We start from the raw sequence: 20,594 nt of genomic DNA, 5'->3' as shown, positions 1-20,594 counted from the left end.
TGAAGCTGACAACTTTATTTCTTTTGGCCATTGTTATTCAAGGAGAAATTGAGTGGGGCTAACGTCAAATGAATCACTTTGTTAACGACTAATTTAGTATTTGAATAATTTAATTTTGAAGGTTTAAACATTTCGCATATTTTAGTGGCTACGAGAACAAGTTTTTTTTTTAATAATTTGAACAATTCTTTTAATGTTAAGATTAACTTAACCTTCCCGCGTAAGTTCATAATTTTTAACAATGAATTATCATAAAAATAAAAATCAGTGATTTTGAATACTTTAGAAATTACTTGTATTTGTATTTAAATACGTATTCTTAATACATTTTGCTTTAAGTATTCCAATACGTATACCAGATATATTTTAAAAGTATTTTTAACATGACTGATATTTATAGTGTTTAGTAATTAAGGAAACGGATTTCTATTGTTCTTATTGTTTGTAACATTTGACCTGTTACCTTACTTATTGAACACTGTATATTTTGAATTGATATGTGTCTGATTTTTATTCAAGATTAATAGAGAAGTTTTGATACAATGGTATATTTGAGAAGTAGTGGTTGTATGGATCAGATGAAGCCTACCCGTAGGACCGTTATCTTGTACACCCTCAAATCAAAATGGTTGTCGGTTGTTTAGCGTCTTGCCTATACTTCCTTATAATATGATATCTTTTTGTTTTTTTTTATCAGTTTCCCCAACTTTAAATCAAAATAATATACATTTTATATCTAGATATCATAATTCTATAAACGATTTTATTATAACAGTTATTACAAAATAATTAGTTTGTAAAATAATGAAAACAATATCAAATAAATCAATATCTTAAAATATAATATATTTCTTATGTGTTGATTATTTTGATTACTTATAGCCACGCATTTTCTTTAGTGATTATTAGAATTATAATTAGTTTAACATTAACTTAGAATATATTTACAATTATCATCAAGATTTTATAATTTAGTTTCTAAAAAATTTCTGGGAAACATTAGTAAAATCATGTATGGCGAGTAGATCTAGTTGTGCGCTTAGGCTTTCTTATTTTTTACAATGTTAAGAACTAACAAAAAACAAGTAAAATGGAAACTATTATTCTATTGTTGGATAATTGCACTCATTGCAAATGTTCAAGGTGAGGAATAATTTTAATTAATAAAATTAATTTAACTACTTTTGAATTTTAAATAATTTTTTTATTATATGAATGTAAGGCTATTATGAATGTAGGAGAGGTCCTGGGTGTGTTTATCCCAGGCTGCAAGTTTTTATGAACGGCTTTAAAATATAAATATTAAAGTTTAAAATCTTTTTATTTTTCTCATTTATAAAAAAAAATATATTAAATAACTTAATATTAATGTAAAGTTGTTAATAATATATTGAATTTAATTGCAATAGTACTATTAAATATTGCTAAATATTAAATTTTTATTGAAAACTTAAATTTAATTCGGCTATATTTATTTTTTTTGAGATAAAAAGTATATAATCAAACATTTGAATACTTCAAAAGGTCTATTGAAAAAAAAATATATATATTTGTTTAATATGTACTTGTATGTAGTACCATATTTACCATTAGACATGGTAGGCTGCTGCCTATGGTCTTTGTTATTAAAGGTTTCAAATTTATATATATAATTTAGAATTTTATCATTAGTAGAAGCTACCATTTTAATCTTGCTTCAAAACTTTTATATCAGGTTCTGCTTGTATGCTTATATTATTATTATTTAAAATTCTCTTAAAAAGTAATTAATTTTATATTAGTTATTTAAAAAAGTTGTCAAAATTACTTATTATTCAATGCAGTTTTGAAATAAATAATTCCTTCTAATATTTAAATTTAGGAAGCGTCAGATTTATAACAGAGCCTAGCGACATTATTACATCAGCAGGAAAAACAGTTCGGCTTGATTGTGAAGCAAAGTTTGATAGTGTTGTTACACATCCACAAATAAGATGGAGAAATCCTGATGGAGAAAATTTTGATTTTATTGGAGACACACACAGGTACTTTTATATTCTAGGTTTTTAAAATTGTTTTATATTTTTTAACCATTTTTATAAATTTTACATATACATTTTTTTAATTGTTAAAAAACAATTATATTATGTGTCTTAACAATCTTGTAGATCTGTGTTAAGTAATGGTTCATTACTTATTAAAAATATATTTAACAATGATGAAAAAGAGGCATCTGAAGGATTTGAAGCATATCAATGTGTTGCGTTTGTTGATAATATTGGTTCAGCTGTTAGTCGTACAGCAACTATTACTCTTGCTCGTAAGTACAATACCTTCTAAAAAATTTTACATATATATTTTATTTTAATTATAAAATACATGTACTTATATTTTTATTTTTATTTCTTTAGGATTATCTCCTTTTGAAAAACAGCCTATAAATCTTAAACTGTCTCCTGGACAAACTGCATATTTTTCATGTGTTATTAACTCTCAACCATCACCTAGAATTGTTTGGCTTAAAGATCATTCACCATTAATAGTGGATGATTCCCGCATGACAATATTCCCATCAGGTATGATTTTTTGTTGTCCCTAAATTTCATTGGTATATAATATTACTTTTTTCATTTTTATTAGGATCGTTGGAAATTGATGATGTGCATAAAGGAGATGCTGGGTCATATCGATGTAATGTCACTGGATTAGATAGGCATAGACTTAGTGATCCTGGTGTTTTAATAGTTGAAGACAATGAAGGTAAAGTTTTTAGTAATTTTTTTTTAGTATTTTACAAAACTAAAAATAATATAATTTTTTTTTTTTTAATAAATACACAGACCTTCTAAAAAGATCAAAGGCTCCTGAATTTGTGGCTAAACCACATTCAACAATAGCTTTAGAAGGATCTGTAATTACATTAGATTGTGCAGCAGTTGGTAACCCTAGACCACAAATTTCATGGTTAAAAGATGGAACTACAATTGATGTTTCGTAAGATTTTATTATATTTTTATTTAAAAATTCTTGTATGATTATTAAATAAAAAAAACTCCAAAACAGTATATTTTGAAAATAAGTTTTAAAATTAGGGTTCAAAGTAAGTTTTGATACATATAATCAAAAAATTTTAATAATACAAAACTTTGTAACCTTTAAATTGAAGACTTGAAATCAATTATGTGATAAGTGTCAAAATGTTTATTAAGCAATATTATGGTATGTATACAATTTCCATTTTACAATGATTGTAAAATGTTTGAATATCAGTTTTAATTCTAATAATTAAGTGGTAAATCTAGAGTTTAGGATGAAGTTGCAATGGTATTTTTATGGAGTTTGAGAGATTAGTCCTTGCACCAGCTGGCTTGTTATTCATTATTATTTAGTCAGTTTGAAAAATATCAAATAAAAAACAAGCCTGCTCCACATTTAACATTAGTATGGTCATGTTTAAAAGGTTATAAATGAGAAGAAGGCATAAAAAATATTCATTTGAAAAATTATTATGGAAAGTTACAACCATTTTTTTATTCAGATTAAAAAAATCGGAATAAAAAAATAAAATACACAACAAAAAAAAATTAATATTATTATATATTTGATTAGCATTACTAATAGAGGGATATATGCCTCCATGTCCTCCTATGTCTCCACTAAATACGACAATGAACATTAGGATACAAAGATGAACAGTTTACATATGGTATTGTAGTTATACATAAGAGTTATACATTTTAATTAGCCCCTCTAAATTTTATCTACCATGTGTAATTATTTTCATTTTCATTAGTCTTTATCATTTAGTATACTTATCAATAGTAACATAAAAGTTTGGTCTCTTCATAAATTTTACTTACACACTGATTTCTTGTCTTTTGTTTAAAATATGACAAATTTACTAATGAAACTTTTATAAAAAATAAGTATTGTTTTTTTTTTTTATTTTAATAGCAATCTTAATCTTAATTAATTACACTGTTGCTATAAATAAAATTATAAATTATAAAATTTCTTAGGTATTTAGACAGCCGTTTCAGAATAATAGGAACAGGTGGTCTTCAAATTGCCCAAGTAAATAAGAAAGATGATGGAAATTATGTTTGTCGAGCTGAAAACCATGAAGATTCTACTGATGTTTCTGCTACACTTGAAGTTCAAAGTAATTACAACTTTAACAAACTGTCAAAAAAAATTTATTTTAACTCATAATTCTTTTGTTAGGCAAACCAATTTTTATTCGTAAACCTAAAGATACTATGGTTCTTGAAAAAGAAGATGTTACATTAGAATGTGATGTAGAAGGGAAGCCCACTCCACGAATCATATGGTTAAAAAATGGAGATAGAATAAAACAAGACGAATATCTCCAATTTGTTAAAGGGTTAGTATTTCTTTGTATCATTCGATTTTAGTTAAAGCTTAATAACAACACATGAATAAATAACTAAATAGCATAAACATTATGTATAAAACTGTGAATATTGGAATATTATAAATTATTAAACTAAATAATTAAATAAAATTATTATTTTTAAAAGTATTATTCATACTATTGAGTGTTTTTTATTTTACTTTTGTGCTTACAGTACAAACCTTAAAATACTTGGCTTAATGACAATGGATACTGGTATGTTTCAATGTTTAGCATCAAATCCAGCTGGAAATATTCAAGCTTCAGCTTTTTTAAATGTTCTTCATGCAGGTAAAATTTATTTTTTCATATATTGTACTATGAGGGCAATACATAAAATTTCATGATGTATGATATTTTAGTATAATTTAATATAGTTTGTTATTTTTTATATAACAATGAGATGTGTTTAGAAAATAACAGGAATTTTCGTTTTTTGAAAAAAATATTAATTGGTCCTACATTAATGTTGTTGCCTTCAATAAAGTCCCCATTAGATATTATGAACTTGTGCCAACGCTTCTTCCAATCCTCCAAACACTTCTCAAACTTAATCTGTAAGAAGTCTTCAGCTCATTCAGTGATGTGCTTTTAATGTCGTCTATGCTTGTAAAATGAGTTCTCAAGAAAAAGTTCTCTCTATTTTCGGAAATAGTAAAAAGCCCATGTCTGGCAAATACGGGTATCGTTACAGTATTGATTTTGACCAAAAATTCACGAATAAGCAATGAAATGTGTGCATGTGTATTATCATGGTGCAAAAGCCATGAATTGTTTTACCACAAATCTAGGCGTTTTTTTCGGATTGCTTCACTTAAATGGCATTGAACTTGTAGGTAGTACTCCTTATTGACTGTTTGACCTCGTGGTAAGAATTCATTATGTACAATGCCATTAAAATCAAGGAACACAGTAAGCATAACCGTCACGTTCAATTGCACTGTTGAGCCTTATTCAGTTTTGGTGATCCAGAACACCGCCACTGGGACGATTGAGCCTCACTTTCGACTTCGTATCCATAAACCTATGTTTTGTCACCTGTAGCATACATTTCAGTAATTCTGCATCGTCGTTGACTTCATTAAGTGACTCCTGGGCAACTTCCATTAGACGCTTTTTTTTTTCAAAATTTTGGAACAAATTTTGCTGCTACGCGTTTAATACCCAAAACATTCGAAAAAATTTCATGGTATGGCCAATCGTTCATAACCATTTCTTTCACTTTTTCCACATTTTCGTTGGTTGTTGATGTGCTGGAGCGTCTGGGGCATTTTTCATCTTCAACATCTTTACGCCCATCTTGAAAATATTTATACCACTCATAAACTATTGTTTTACTCATGGAAAACTCATTATAGGCCTTTGTTAATATTTCACATTTTTTGTTACACTCTATTTCATTTTTTATGCAAAATTTGATACAAATTTTTTTATTCTTTTTTTTAACAAACTAAAATTGCTGAGCTCATAAAAATACGTCTAACATTATCTACTGACAATGTAAACAATGAATCCAGCTGAAAATTTTATTATATTTCAGAGACATGTGTACCAACATTATTAAAATATTTTTTTGATAAATGGATTCTCCAAACCTGCAAAATTTAAAAATTCCCATTATTTGCTGAAATAATGCATACAATAAAAACACCTCGTATGCATACTATTTTTATAAAATTTTATTTGAGCATATTGTTATGTGCACTGTTACAAAAAATTAAACCATTTATTAAAGAAAATTAAAACTATTTACAAAATAAAAGATGTATACAAATAAACTGTGTAATAACTGGCGAAAAACTACTTTATCCAAACTCATCAAGCCAAATTCTAGCAATGTTAGTATATTTTACATGAAACAATTCGCTTAGTTTTTCTTACTTCAGTATTTTTGTTTCTTTATAAGATAAACTTTTGTAATTTAAAACAGATTTCATGACTTAGAACATTGTAAAAAAATTAATACATACTGTTAAATCATTTCAATATAGGAAAATTTCAGTTTTTATTTTTGTTACTGACTGACTGACTCATCAAATTTATAGATTACTTCCTGTATCGATAGAAATGTAAAATTCGACACAAAGGCGGGTCTTAGTGCAAATAAAGGGAAACATTTATCTTCTCAAAATAAATGGTCTTATAAGCAGTACCATAATTGTATGGTGCTAGAGATTACCAGTCTTGCTACTATAAGATATTTCATAAGCAATATTGCTCTATTTTTCATATTTCTCAACACTTGGCTAAGTAATGTCTTAGTTCTCTTTTAGGAATTATATTAAAAGGAAAAAATCGAAAGAAAAAGGTTCAGATCTCCTAATCATTTAGAATTGCAGAAAAATCTGTTTCATACCTCATTTAAAAATTGGTCAAATATTAAGTAATACGAATAAAAGAACAATGTTGCTCATGAAAGTATAATGTAATTTTATGATATAAAGTAATATCAAATCGACTACAATGTAGATATTACTACTTTGATGGACAAACATTTTACATAGTTAGGTTTTTATTGAAGATTTAATTATCTCATAAGAGATTGCTCTCGTAGCTGAGGATAATTCCCCTTATATAGGAGAAATATCTAGAAGCGTCATAATAACGACACGCGGTACTGTTACTAATTTACGTGTTAACTGTCATATGCACACATATAAAACTCAATTTGTGGGCAGGCCATCCTTTACCGCTCTTAACATACACAACAAGTGTTTATGCATGATAAACTGATCACTGTATAATATAATATATATGTTAATATTTTATATTTTTTGAATAATTTGAAATTTATTGTACTTTCATTTCATTTTAAAAGCAAATGCAATCATATCTTTCTTTTTTAAGTATTTTCATTTAACACTCAAAAATTTTAGGGAATTATATTAATTTTTACCATTTATTATATATAAATTTTATTTTTAGTTTTTTTTATTTTGCATTTTACATATATTTTTTTGTAGTTAATGTTTATTTTTATTTTTGCTTGTGTTTGTTTTTTTGTATATAGACTCTTTACTTAGCACCAACTCATCCTTAAATATAAATAATGATACTATCAACTCATTATCTATAGCTGAAAAACCAAAGGATTCAAAGATAAATCTTCCATCAGCACCCAGATCATTAGAAGTAAAATCAGTATCAACTAGATTTGCAACATTAACTTGGACTAACCCTATAAAATCAAATGGAGATATCCTCACATATACAGTTTTTTACCAGCAAGAAGGATCTGATAGGTTTGTATAATTTTCTACAATTAGCTATTATTTAAGTGTATATTTTGAAATAATGGTTTGAAAAAATTGATTTTACTTTTCATTAGAGAGAGAATGACTAACACGTCTTTAACCGAAATTACAATTACGAACTTGCTACCAGACAAACATTATTTATTTAGAATAACTGCTATTAATGAGTATGGGATTGGAGAAAGTTCACCTCGTTTAAAAGTTTTAACAAAACCAGAGGTAAACTTACCTGGACCTCCTTTGAATGTGACAGTGATCCCTACATCTTCTTCCTCTATATTTGTGTCTTGGGCTAAACCAGAACAAGGAGCTGAAACAATAAAGGAATACAAATTATTTTATATTGAAGTAAAATTTTCATAAACTAAATTTTATTATAAACATTTTAATTATAAAATTATATTTGCATAATATTAGGATTATTCTACTGAAGAAAAATTTGTTATTACCAAACATTCTGATTATGAGATCACAAATCTTAAAATTTTTACAAAATATAAAGTCTGGGTTGTTGCGTATAATCAAAATGGACAAGGTCCTAGCTCTTTAGAAGTTAATGTGACGACAACATCTTCATCACCATCTAAACCACCACAAGATGTTATGGTGGAAGCTGTTTCTGATACAGTAATATGAATAAAATATTTTTGATTTTTAGATTTAAAAACTTAAGTTAAACACAAAATTGAAAACTGGCTAATCCACATATTTTTACTGAGACTTAATGTAGAATAATAATTATTCGTAGGAAATTTCTATTAAATGGGTACCACCACCCAAATTGAGTCAAAATGGAGTAATAACTGGCTATAAAATAAGGTATAGAAAACGAGATAAAAAGTCTTTTGGAGACACCATAACAACAGCTGGAGATCGTACTAGTTATCAAATTTCTAATTTAGATAAAAATTCGGTGAGTAAATTTTAAAATAACTATTTAAATTAAATAATCTATTTATATAGTAAAATTAAAAAAAATTCATTTTTATATAAATATTCAAATTAGAAAAATGATAGCTTATAATATTAGATTTAACTTATGTTACTGAGCAATCTAAAATTATATATTTATTGTATAAATTATCATTTATATTTGTTGATTAAAAATAACCTTTTTTTTAAATATACTTTTGATTTTATTTATTGAAGAAAGTTGTAGAATTTTCTGTATAAATTTATTTATAATTAAATGACAAATAATGAATTAATATAAAAAAAAGTATTTTAATGTATTAATTAAACATAACATTTAAACATAGTTGGTTTCTTATTTACTGTAGCATAATTTATTATTTCTGTTGGTTTCTATTGATTCAATATTACCAAGGTAGCAAAGAGAATAAATGTATTTCACTATTAGAAAATTAAAATAGTATATGGAAAAAAGAAAGGAATCAATAAAAGTTAAAAAAAACTATCAAAATAGAAAAAAATTCTATTTACCAATAGGAGCATGGAAGATATCAAATAGTTCTAATGAGCTTGAAGCAGCTAATAATAACCGAAATAAAGTTGAATGTCCAATATGTTATTCTGTGCAATATCCAACATCACATACATGCCCACTTGGTCATATTGTGTGCTATAAATGTTTTAAAACAATGAAAAAAGTAGCTAAAACACGTATATGTCCTTTATGCCGATCTTCACCTATCAAGATATCTGAACACTCATCAATACTCAATGAAACTCTTAAATATAATGATGTGACATGTCGTTACCATGATTTAGGATGCTGTGTTTTGGTACGCTTAGCAAATCTTGGACAACATGAAGCACATTGCATTCATAAACCAGTTTATTGTGTGTATCCTGGATGTAAATGGACTAATTCAATTTGTGATAAACTATGTGAACATGTATTTGAAAAACATCCAGAGATAATAGCCAAAACATCAGCAAATGTTAGTTATTTAATGTATTTAATAATCGTTCATTTCTCTAGTTTTTTAAAAACTAATTACATATCAATTACAATTCAGAAATTTCGAATCTTATAAAAACTATTTAATAAAAAAAAAACTTATTAAGTTATTATGTGCTTTAGTCATATACAATTGAAGAACTACAGTCAGTTAATTTTATTAGAAATCGTAAAATTGTGATGATCAAAACTTCCGATAATTTATTATTTTGGGTGATATTAACGAAATATTTAAAACACAAAGAATGTAAAATAGGAGCAGTTATGGCAAGGACAAATAAAATGAACTTAAGTCATGACTTTGATCCAACTGGACAGAAGTTTATTGTTGAATTCAAAGATGGTGCATGTAATTTTGCAGAATCTCGACATTTACTATGGGATACAACTATAATAAACGGAGAATTTTACTTACATATGAAACGATTTGTACCCATTCCATTTTATACTACAACAAGAGTTTCCATAAGCATATTATCAAGTTTATAAAAAACTATTTTAATAATATACTCTATAATTGAGTTTTTATTTAAGAGAGAGGATTAGTTCTAAAATATTTTATCATACATGTTTAAATTATTATCAATATACATATGATCTACTATCAACATTTTATGGAAAAATAATCCAAAAATGTTGCTTATTGTGTAATTAATGCATCACCTAAAAATATTTGATATACACATGAGGTTCAAAAGTAAAGTTTTAAATATTAAGCTTTATACAAAATTTCTTTTGAAGGATCTGAAAGATAAAATTTTTTGTTTTATTGATTTTTGTATTAATTTTTAATTAAAATTTAAGTTTAAATTAATTGTTTAATGATTTATTTTAAAAACTTTAAGGGCATTGAGATATGTCTCAAACTTGATTAAATTGGCTGAATTTTTTTCTTAGTGTTTCATCTTCATGAAGTTAATTTTTGGAGTGTTTTATTTAAACTACTTTATTTAAAATAAAAAAGTATACCAATTGTATGCTTTTTAGTATATAGTATTTTTTAACTGCTAATGGCAAGTCATTTTAATTTCACTCGTCTGTGACATATGAAACAAGGCCACATGTAATTGAGTAAAATTGGTAGCAATGCATTTTATTATATAGTGTTCAGTAAGTAAGGAAATAGATTTCTATTGTTCTCATTGTTTGTAACAATTGATATGTTTCCTTACTGAACCCCTGTATATTTAATTATTTTCATATTGTAGAATTGAAAAACTTTATCATCTATAGTTTAAAGGAACCTTAAAACTTAATTATATCTAAGTCTGAAATTTTATTTTTAATCATTCTATATTGATATATAATTATAAAAATATATCAATGGTATTTATAAAAAGAGAAGATGAAGATAAAGAATAGGTTAAGCATAAGTAACAAAATATAAATGGGATTTAAGAAATCACAAAATAACAATTCATCATTTTTAAATTTAAGTTTTAAAATATAATTACTTTTTCATTTTTCTGTTTCCAAAAATGTCAACAAAAATATAGTGATTATACCATTCTGTTGTGAAATATTATTATGTTCATAATGCAATTATTACTAATGATTTTTTTTTTTTTGTATTAATATAATATTGTAACCCTAGAGTACAAGCAATTTCTAAAAATACATTAATAACTCTATAATGGCACAACTCAAAAATTGTGGTATTTTGGTATGATTGGAATAAGTTCAAAATTGTGTACATAAAGAATGAAATAAATAAAACATATCTCAATCTAAGAAGTTTGACTCAATTAAATTATCATAAGTAATGTATCATATAACGCAATTGAAATGGAAATTTAAAATTTTGAAGTCAATCATCTCATAATTACATTTTTTGAGTTGTCCCCAGTGTATTCTAGAGTTGCGATATATTCATTTTAAATATAAAGGTGCTAATTAAAAAAAAATAATTTGTTATATTTTTTCCAACTAATTAATAAAAATATTGAAGCTGAAAAGAATTTTGAGTCTTCACGTAGTACTAAACATTTTTTACAATATTTTTATAGGTATACCAAGTTCGTTTATGGACTTTAAATACTGAAGGAATTAGTCCACCAACGGATTGGTTAACTGTTGAAACATTTGAAAGTAACCTCAGGGAAAATACTGTTCCTGATCCACCAGAGAATTTTAAAGGCAATAAATGTTTTAATATTTTGTGTATATTATTATAATTATGATAAATTTGAATTAAATTTTTCATCATAGTGCGAGCATATTCAAACTCATTGGTAGTTACATGGTCACCACCTAAAGAAAAAGCAATTATGGTAAGAAAGTATACACTATCTTGGGGTAAAGGCATTCCAGACGTTTATGTTGAAGATTTGGGTCCTAAAACTCGACAATATGAAATTAAGGGCTTAGGTAAATCAAAAAGTATTATGTATAAAGTTTAATTTTCATAAAACTAAAATTGTTTAGAATCTAATGCTGATTATGTTTTGAGTCTTGCTGCTAGTAATGAAATGGGTGTCAGTCCAATAGTTTATCAAATGGCTAGCACAAGGGACCATAATATTAATACATTAGAAACAAATAATCTTATTCCACCTATTGGATTAAAAGCTAATGTTATATCTCCAAATGCCATTGAAGTGTCATGGACTGATAATTCTCTCCTTGATTTTGATGTAATTTTTAATTTTTAATGTAAATTTTTAATTTTTTAACATGCATTAGTTAATTAATTTAATTTATTACAGTCTAATGTTAATGATGAACGTTTGTATATTATTCGTTATAATGCTTATGCTCCTGGTAATGAAAAATATAAATATTCAAATACCACTGATTTGTCATGCATTATCAACGATTTAAAACCAAATACACAGTATGAATTTACTGTTAAATTAGTGAAAGTAAAATTATAATATTGAAGCATTTTTTTTTCTAATAAAAATAATTATTTAACTTCAAAACATATTTAAAGGGCCAATTTGAAAGTGAGTGGAGTATGCTAGTATCAAATAATACCAAAGAAGCCAAACCAGCTTCTCCTCCTAGAGATTTAACAGCTATTAAAATTGATGACAAGCCTCAAATGATAACTTTAAATTGGCAACCACCAAAATATTCAAATGGACAAATTGTTGGTATGTATTTTTATTTATTTCATTGAATGTATGATTAATTTTTTCAATGTTAATTATTTTTTTTAGCTTATATTGTATTGTATTCTATTGATGAAAAAAGTCCTGACTCTGATTGGGTGTCTGAAACTATTGAAGGTGACTTAATGTCGTACACTATTAAAGGACTAACGCCCAATACAAACTATTTTTTCAAAATTCAATCAAAAAATTCTGTAGGTTATGGTCCATTTAGTACAACTATCAATATAAAAACACTATCAGGTATATCATAAATTTTATTTTTTAAATAAATTAAAATATATTTAAAGTTTTATTGCTAACTATTATTTTACATGAAAAAAATATTGTGTATAAACTATTTCTATTTCTTCAGCTACTTTTTATTTTGTGTTCGAGTTAATATTTATTGTTTAATAATATTTTATTATTTTCTTGTTTATAATTTTTAGTTCTTTACAAATCTATATAAATAATTAAGGTTTAGTCATAGGAAAGGTACCTAATCAAAAAAAAAAATTCTAGCTGTTGTTGAACACCTGGAAGATGTGAAATATCAAACTTATTTTCTATAGAAAAATATGTATTAAACAATTTTTTATTAAGGAACAAGTTCCTATAAATGACGTTTTTTTCAATAATTTTTTATGAAAAATTGAAAGCATTTATTGTCATTTGGAAAATTTGGTAATTTTGTGGGTAAAAAAAAACAAAAAAGCTCATCAAAGTTGACTCCTTGGGTTTGTGCTGTGCAACGCCCAGGTCCTTGTAATGATCTGTAATCAATGGGTAATATTTTTTCAGAGAAATATTGCTTTGCATGAACCTAAAATTAGCAAAAAAACGAGTTAAAAATAAAAGTTAGAGGATACAAAAAACCTTTCTTTGCATAAACAAATTGTTAATAACAATATTTATATAATAATATTATAACATTATTATAAATTAATAACAATTATAAATTAATATTATAACAATTAAATTGAAAATTTAGGTTCATGCTAAAGCCAATGAGTTAAGAATATTTGTACAAAATTTGAAGTCGATCACTTCATTATTTTTTGTGTTAAAATGCTCAGAGAGGTAAAAAAATGTGTTTGAGAAAAATATGTTTAAAGTTTTTGTTAGTGTAAAATTAATTTTATAGTTAGCTTACTTACAATAAATGACCATGACAACAAGAAATGACCCCTATTATTCAAAAATTGAATTAGCAAACTAGTTTGTTGGGCCCAAATATAAAATGTATGAGGCCATAAAAAGTGCGAAAATTCTTTTAATTAATTAAATAGAGAGAACAACAACTGCTTACACTATAGGTATATAATTTTAGTGTGGTGAGAGAGAATGTGGATTGAAAAGTTAAGCAGAAAGAGAATATTCAGGCCAATAGCTAGTCTGACCCACCATCATTAGATGTTTCACAAAAAAAATATCAATTTTTTTTTGTAATAAACGTTATTCAAATTCTAATAGTCTGATAAAAAAATGAAGTAAAACTTCTATACAGAATAGGAGTAAGCTGAAAACATAAAGACATTTTTTTTTGTGTTACAAATCGACACTAGTAGTTTTTTCTTATCCTAAAAAATTTAGTGTTTAGTACCTTTTCCATTTATTGCTTTAATTAATTTCTATTAAAAAAATAAAATAAAATGAATTTCCTCCATTTTGAAACTAGTTAATCAAATTAACTGTAAAATTTAACTATAAACAATTGAATTTTTTTTAGCAACAAATGTACATAACAGTGATGGAACATCTTTAAAAGGTTAGTAAATAATTTTTACTTTTACATAGATAAGTAATTTAACATATTTTTAGATGGAAAAAGTGGTATCAACAATACTACTATTTTATATATACTGATTGCTTGTTGTTTGCTTCTGATATCATGTATTGGCATTGGAATTGTTTTATTGTGTTGCAAACAAGACCGACCTATTAATAATAGAAGTAAAAAAGGGTAAATTATCTCTTTGATTAATTAATTAGTATTATGGAATTTTTTAACTTATACTTTTGTTTTGTTTATGTCAAATAGATATATTAAAGGCTCAACTGGTAAAGCCATAAAAGCAGCACAATCTCCGAACTTAAAACCACCAGATTTGTGGATACATCATGATCAGATGGAGTTAAAATCAATTGAAAAATCTTCTCAAGGTTCACTTGATACAAGTTCTGGTTGTGGCCAAGGTAGTACCAACACATATGATGGTACTGATACTCGTGTCACAATTCACCATGTACCACATTCTACCAATTCGTTAGACAAAAGTAACTACGTTTCTTCTTATGTAGGTAAGTATGTTTTTATATCATCAAAAAGTACTTGAAGCATGTATATTTTTGGTATACTTAAACTAAAAAAATTTCTGTACCCCGTAGGTAAATACAATGTCAACAAATCATAATTACATAGTTATAATATCATAGTTATACAATGTTTAAAATCTATAATATTTAACCTCTAATTGGTGAACATGACTTCATTATAGCTAAATATTGTACTTTATTCTTCTTCTTAGAGTAAAAAATATGCATAAANTATTCTTCTTCTTAGAGTAAAAAATATGCATAAACATAGGACAATTTAATTTTATGAGAATTAGTCATGCTTTTCTTATCTTTAGGGGTACCAATATTGTTAAGTATAAAGTTTGTTGCTAGCTACCTGTTGGTAACCGTTATATGCTTGATTATCTTTTTTACATTGTTAAAATGTTAAATGTATAGAGAGAAGTTTTCCTCTTTTTTTTTTAATGTGGTATTTTTTGTATTAAAATATGTGAAATGATATGTGTATTCTAAAATCAGAAGATATAAAATTACAGTCCATGTATTAGCTTCAATGCGAAGTTGAGAAAGTATTAATTTTACTATGATATGTTTTTTTTTGTGTGTCTGTTACCACTTTTTCTCAGCTCTCACCGAATCAATTTTTTCAATGATACGCCAAATTATATCTAGTCAAAGACATTACCCTCAAAAATTTAAAAAAATTCCCTCGTTTCCCTTAAATAGGGGAAACCTCCAAAAAAATTACAAATTTAAAAATTACTAATTTTTTCAATTTTTTTATTTAAAACTGCTATAACTTTATCAAAAATGACCAAATTAATATAATTTTTTTTTATTGATGCATTATATCTTTACTTATCATTTGGTATATTTTTTTTTATAAATCTGACCCTTTACCTGCCTACAGGGAGGATTCAAAATGACAACTCTTTCACAAAAAATTAGCTTTTTTAACTTAACTTTCGAAAGTGTTCCGGAAAGTCTGACACTTATATATTAAATTAAAGCTAATGTAATATACTTTATCATGGAAAAAAAAAATGTCAGACTTTATTTTGTCTTCATAGTGAAAATAGTTAGCGTATGCTATTTTTGTGTTAAAATTCTCATTTTTATTTTTTACATTTTTAACTTTATAATGCTATAACTTTTTGAAAAATGTATGGATCAATAAAATTTTATTATAAGAAATAATATTTATATACCTCTTTCATTCGAAATTTTTTTTTTTTTAAATCTGACCATTTACATTAATACAGGGGGGGTGCATAACTTAAAAATTCATATAGGAAGTAGAATTTTTTCAACTTAATTTTTGAAAGTTTTCTAGAAATACTGACACTTTTATATATATCTTAAATTAAAGCTTATGTTATATACTTTAATATTAAAAAAAAAAAAATGTCTGACTTTATTTTGTCTTCATGGTGAAAAAGTTAATAAAAAAATATGATTTTTGTAAAAAAATTCTTTTTTACATTTTTAACTTTATAATGCTATAACTTTTTGAAAAGTGTATGGATCAATACAATTTTTTTATGAGAAATAATATTTATATACCTCTTTCATTCGACATACTTTATCTTAATCAGGATATAAATACGGAAATGGGAGATCATGTAGCTTTTGGAATAATTCATCAATTTTAAAAAATTAAATACTCTCTACAGATTTGCATCGAAGCGTTTTTTATGATAATGATATTAATCACTGTCAGATATCATTATACTTGACCTAACTATGCCATGTACCCATTGTGCTGGATTTTTTTTATTTTATAATCATAAATAATTACTAACATATATTATCTGAATATTCACGAAAAATTTAATGATTTATGCATGTATAAATATGCTTTTATCATTTTATGATCTGTCACATTATGGTTTTAAAAATTGACTCTTCATAAAATATATTTCGATTTTTATTTGTTAAATTATTAGATACTTAAATTTTCCTTTTTTTTTCATTTTTAGCATGTCATTTTTGCATGAATATATTATTTAAGTTTTTTTAAATTAGGTAACTCATTAATGCAACCTTTATTATCAGAAGAAAGAATGTCTACATTAAAACGTTCTAAACCTAAACCTGTTGTTTTACCTATTGATGCATTTGATTCTATTTATAATGATAGTAAGTTATTTTATTTTTATCTCACTTATTTAGCCCCTATTGTTCGTTTAGATTACACTGTTCTATGTGTGTAAACTATGTCTATATATTGTTTAATATTATTAATATTTAATCATATATATTTTTTACTGTATAGCTATGTCAACATTATCTAGTCATGAATCTCGTTCTCCATATCCTAGATCTCAGTATGCAACAACAAGAGCTCATGTTACAGTTGATTTAACAGCTGGTAACAATTGAACATTATAAATAAAGGACTAAGTGGATAAAAGTTTTAAATAATATTTCAATAAAATTAAACTTATTATAAAAATAATATAATTTTAATATAATAAATATTTAAAAAATTGAAGTGTTTGCAGAGAGTAGGTAGTTTCATTTTTAGGACATTTGGGAGTGAATATATATCTTATGTTGTGTAAATAGTAACTCTTTTAATTGAAGCTAAAAATATTCATCTGCATTGATAAGTTGTTAAGTTATATTATGAATATAATTACAAGTGACTTTGTGTATTATGAAATTTTGTAACTTTATTTACAATTTTTCTAAAATTATAAATAATTTTATACATGTAAATATATAGATAAATATAGATTTATCAGAAAAAAATGGAAATGATATTTTATCCACTCAATCTTTCTACTGTATTAATTTGTTATATTTATTTTTTGTAAAGATAAATCTTAATCATAAATATTATGTAAATAGGTGCCCCAGAAAACAATTATATTGTCCAAGCTACAACTATTCCAGAAAAGTATGAATCTATACCAGTAACATCTACATCCAGTATTCAACAGCATACGTAAGTTAAAATTTTTATTTATTAGTGCAATATATTTTGTGTAATTTGTTACTTTAGTGGCTCATTAAATACGAGTGAAAAAAGGCAGCAAGGACATCCTTTGAAAAGTTTTAGTGTACCAGCTCCTCCTCCACAGTCTGCACCATCAACTCCTCAACAAAAACATATAGGTATCATTAAATATTACATTATTATAAATTACTTATTAATTACTTAACAGTATGTATTCCTATCTATTAAGATACATTATAATTTAGTATAGATTAATTAAAATGACCTAATTCATGCCCACAAGCCTAGAAAAACTAGAAAAAAGTAGAGTATTTCAAAATAAACTAGGTTAATCATGAAAATGTAAAGAATTTAAATCATTTTGCCTTGAATATTTAATTTGGTTATACTTATCATATATTTTTAATTTATTTTTTAGAAATTTCTAATTATAAGTTTATTTTGAGGCTAAATACGGTAATAGATTAAAAAAATGTTTTTGGATTTCATTTTTCTACCTATTTCAAAATTAAAAATGATGTGGTATTCAACGAAATTACACTACTATCCATAAATAATTTGTATATTTATTCTTACTATCAGAAGTGAATTTTTTAATAATGTTTGGAAAAATCTGGGAATTTGAAAATTATCTATCATGTATATTTAACAAATACTACATTAATTAATAACAAACAAATCTGATTACAAATTGCTTTTCATCATTTTATTAGCTAATACATTAATAAATTATAGTTTAATGTTTCTCAATTAAATTTATTATATATACTATTTGAGAATGTAAACATTTTTTATAATTAGGAAATTTTACTTAAATTGTTAAAGCATGAACCAATTTTTATATTAAACTACTGTTTGCATGTATACTACTAGTTACAGTAAGACCTCAAGGCTCATCTAGTCCATACAAGAAACCTATTACTTATTCAACAGTTAATAGTTCACCAACAAACACAGCATTATTAAGTGGTCAAAAAATATGGAAACCACAAATAAATAATTCTAATTCCAACGATCTTGGACCAGAAGTTGAATCCCTCAGTAAAATTCAGGTTACTAACAATTTTATGAATTTTATATTGTAGTTTTAAGTTTTAATAAAAATATTTTTTAAACTCTTATTTTGTTTAAGCTTTTATTGACCACTTTTTTAGAACTATATTTATAGTTTTCATAATTCTTTTTTAGACATCATATAGCACAGAAGAATTAAATCAAGAAATGGCTAACCTAGAAGGTTTAATGAAAGATCTGAGTGCAATTACTGCATCTGAATTCCAATGCTAGATTTAAATATCATACTATTTGACTATTATTTTTGGTGACCATTATTATAAAAATAACTTGTGTATTTATCTTCAAATTTAATATTCGTTAAGACTGACCTCTAATAAAAACAAGAGAACTTAATTATTAAACTTGGTGTTCAATTTTTATTTTATTAATAAAATTTTTCTATGTATATGTTCTTAAAAATATATTTTTTCATCAGTATATTCAATCTTTCTTTGTTAAAAGTTGAAAAGACATTTGAATTCTTAAAGATTTAAATATTTTTTATTATNAATCTTTCTTTGTTAAAAGTTGAAAAGACATTTGAATTCTTAAAGATTTAAATATTTTTTATTATTTCAATTAATAATTTTCAGTATTTATTTTTCCAATTAGTATTATATTAATAATATACCTTAAGGTTTTTTTTGTACAGTTTGTACTTGTATTATAATTTTCCAAGTATATAATCTTTTCTTGTTCAACTTTTTTAGTTTATTTAGGATATTTTCTATTTATTATAATATCTACTCTATACATTTTTTAAGAACCTTTACCAACATAATTTTGGATAATAAATTCTTTGATCAAATTATAATTAATGATAAATTGTTAAAACTATTAAAAACTATTTTTTTTTTTTATAATTTAAGATAAGTATAATATTAATATTCATTAAGTATAAAGATTATTTTATGTTGTTCAAATTAAATAAAAATAAAAAAACAAAAATAAAATTGAGATAATGATAACTATTTGACTTTGAATATATACCATAAATAGAATAATATAATAGCATAACCTTTTAGAGCTTTATTCTCTGTATTTTCAAGGGTTTATTTTCAAATAACTATTTATTAAAATTACACTGTTAATGAATGCACCTATTTTTCAAAATTAAGTTATTAATTTAGATAAAAATCAAAATGTATTAACTAGTCAATTAATGATATTAATATCTCAATTTAACATTGAATATATTAATTTTTTTTGTAATAATATGATTTATATTTATTTACAAATTATAAATAAAAATATATAAAATAATTCATAGTTAAGATGTACAAATTGTAACATTTTATGGTTTTTAATAATAGTTTAAATAACTTAGAATAAATGGTGTGGTATATTTGTAGTTAAATATATGTATTGCTTATATTTATCAATACAAAATGATTGCCATAGTGATGATATTTTTTTCATATATTTGTAAATATGTTTAGAATAATGTAAAAGATGTTTTCCAATTTATATTATATTTCATTTTGGTCGACATTTGACTGATATAAAATATCTACATATTCTAGATTAAAAGTATTCATTTGTAAAGAATAAAATGTACAAATTATAATTTAGTCTCTTTAATATATATATATATATAAACTTATAAATTAAG

At 24.7% G+C, this 20,594-nt stretch overlaps 1 protein-coding gene across 3 annotated transcripts; it reads left to right on the top strand.

Annotated features, from left to right (window-relative positions):
* The first annotated feature begins 569 nt into the window (after window positions 1-569).
* Window positions 570-19,457, top strand: LOC126897455 (neogenin). Of its 3 annotated transcripts, none has more exons than XM_050671049.1 (28): window positions 571-1,143; window positions 1,862-2,024; window positions 2,148-2,299; window positions 2,391-2,555; window positions 2,620-2,739; window positions 2,820-2,973; window positions 3,999-4,141; window positions 4,204-4,363; window positions 4,569-4,684; window positions 7,470-7,635; window positions 7,722-7,995; window positions 8,065-8,274; window positions 8,396-8,560; window positions 11,578-11,707; window positions 11,780-11,938; window positions 11,996-12,204; window positions 12,277-12,432; window positions 12,504-12,666; window positions 12,733-12,927; window positions 14,396-14,434; window positions 14,488-14,629; window positions 14,708-14,967; window positions 16,990-17,103; window positions 17,240-17,335; window positions 17,818-17,914; window positions 17,972-18,084; window positions 18,800-18,978; window positions 19,115-19,456. In XM_050671049.1, exons 1-28 carry the CDS (start codon window positions 1,062-1,064, stop codon window positions 19,211-19,213), a joined length of 4,221 nt encoding a protein of 1,406 aa, XP_050527006.1. In that variant the 5' UTR covers window positions 571-1,061; the 3' UTR covers window positions 19,214-19,456. The 3 variants fall into 3 exon arrangements, with proteins under 3 accessions (XP_050527007.1, XP_050527006.1, XP_050527005.1); XM_050671048.1 differs by having other exon boundaries at window positions 7,404-7,635; XM_050671050.1 differs by lacking the exon at window positions 16,990-17,103 and having other exon boundaries at window positions 570-1,143; window positions 7,404-7,635; window positions 19,115-19,457.
* The last annotated feature ends 1,137 nt before the right edge of the window (window positions 19,458-20,594 follow it).

The sequence above is a fragment of the Daktulosphaira vitifoliae genome, unplaced genomic scaffold (genome assembly GCF_025091365.1).
Source record: "Daktulosphaira vitifoliae isolate Bord-2020 unplaced genomic scaffold, ASM2509136v1 Scaffold_2, whole genome shotgun sequence".
Taxonomy (NCBI): Eukaryota; Metazoa; Arthropoda; class Insecta; order Hemiptera; family Phylloxeridae; genus Daktulosphaira; species Daktulosphaira vitifoliae.
Note: the sequence above shows the minus strand (reverse complement) of the source record. Positions and strands in the feature narration are given on the sequence as shown.

What these genes read in the sequence shown, in the direction of transcription:
- LOC126897455 (XM_050671048.1), top strand. Translation starts at nt 1,062, where the DNA reads ATGTTAAGAACTAACAAAAAACAAGTAAAATGGAAACTATTATTCTAT. An exon ending in TGCTACACTTGAAGTTCAAA is followed by an intron (nt 4,142 to 4,203) that starts GTAATTACAACT and finishes TTCTTTTGTTAG; the next exon opens with GCAAACCAATTTTTATTCGT. An exon ending in TCCTCAACAAAAACATATAG is followed by an intron (nt 18,085 to 18,799) that starts GTATCATTAAAT and finishes GTATACTACTAG; the next exon opens with TTACAGTAAGACCTCAAGGC.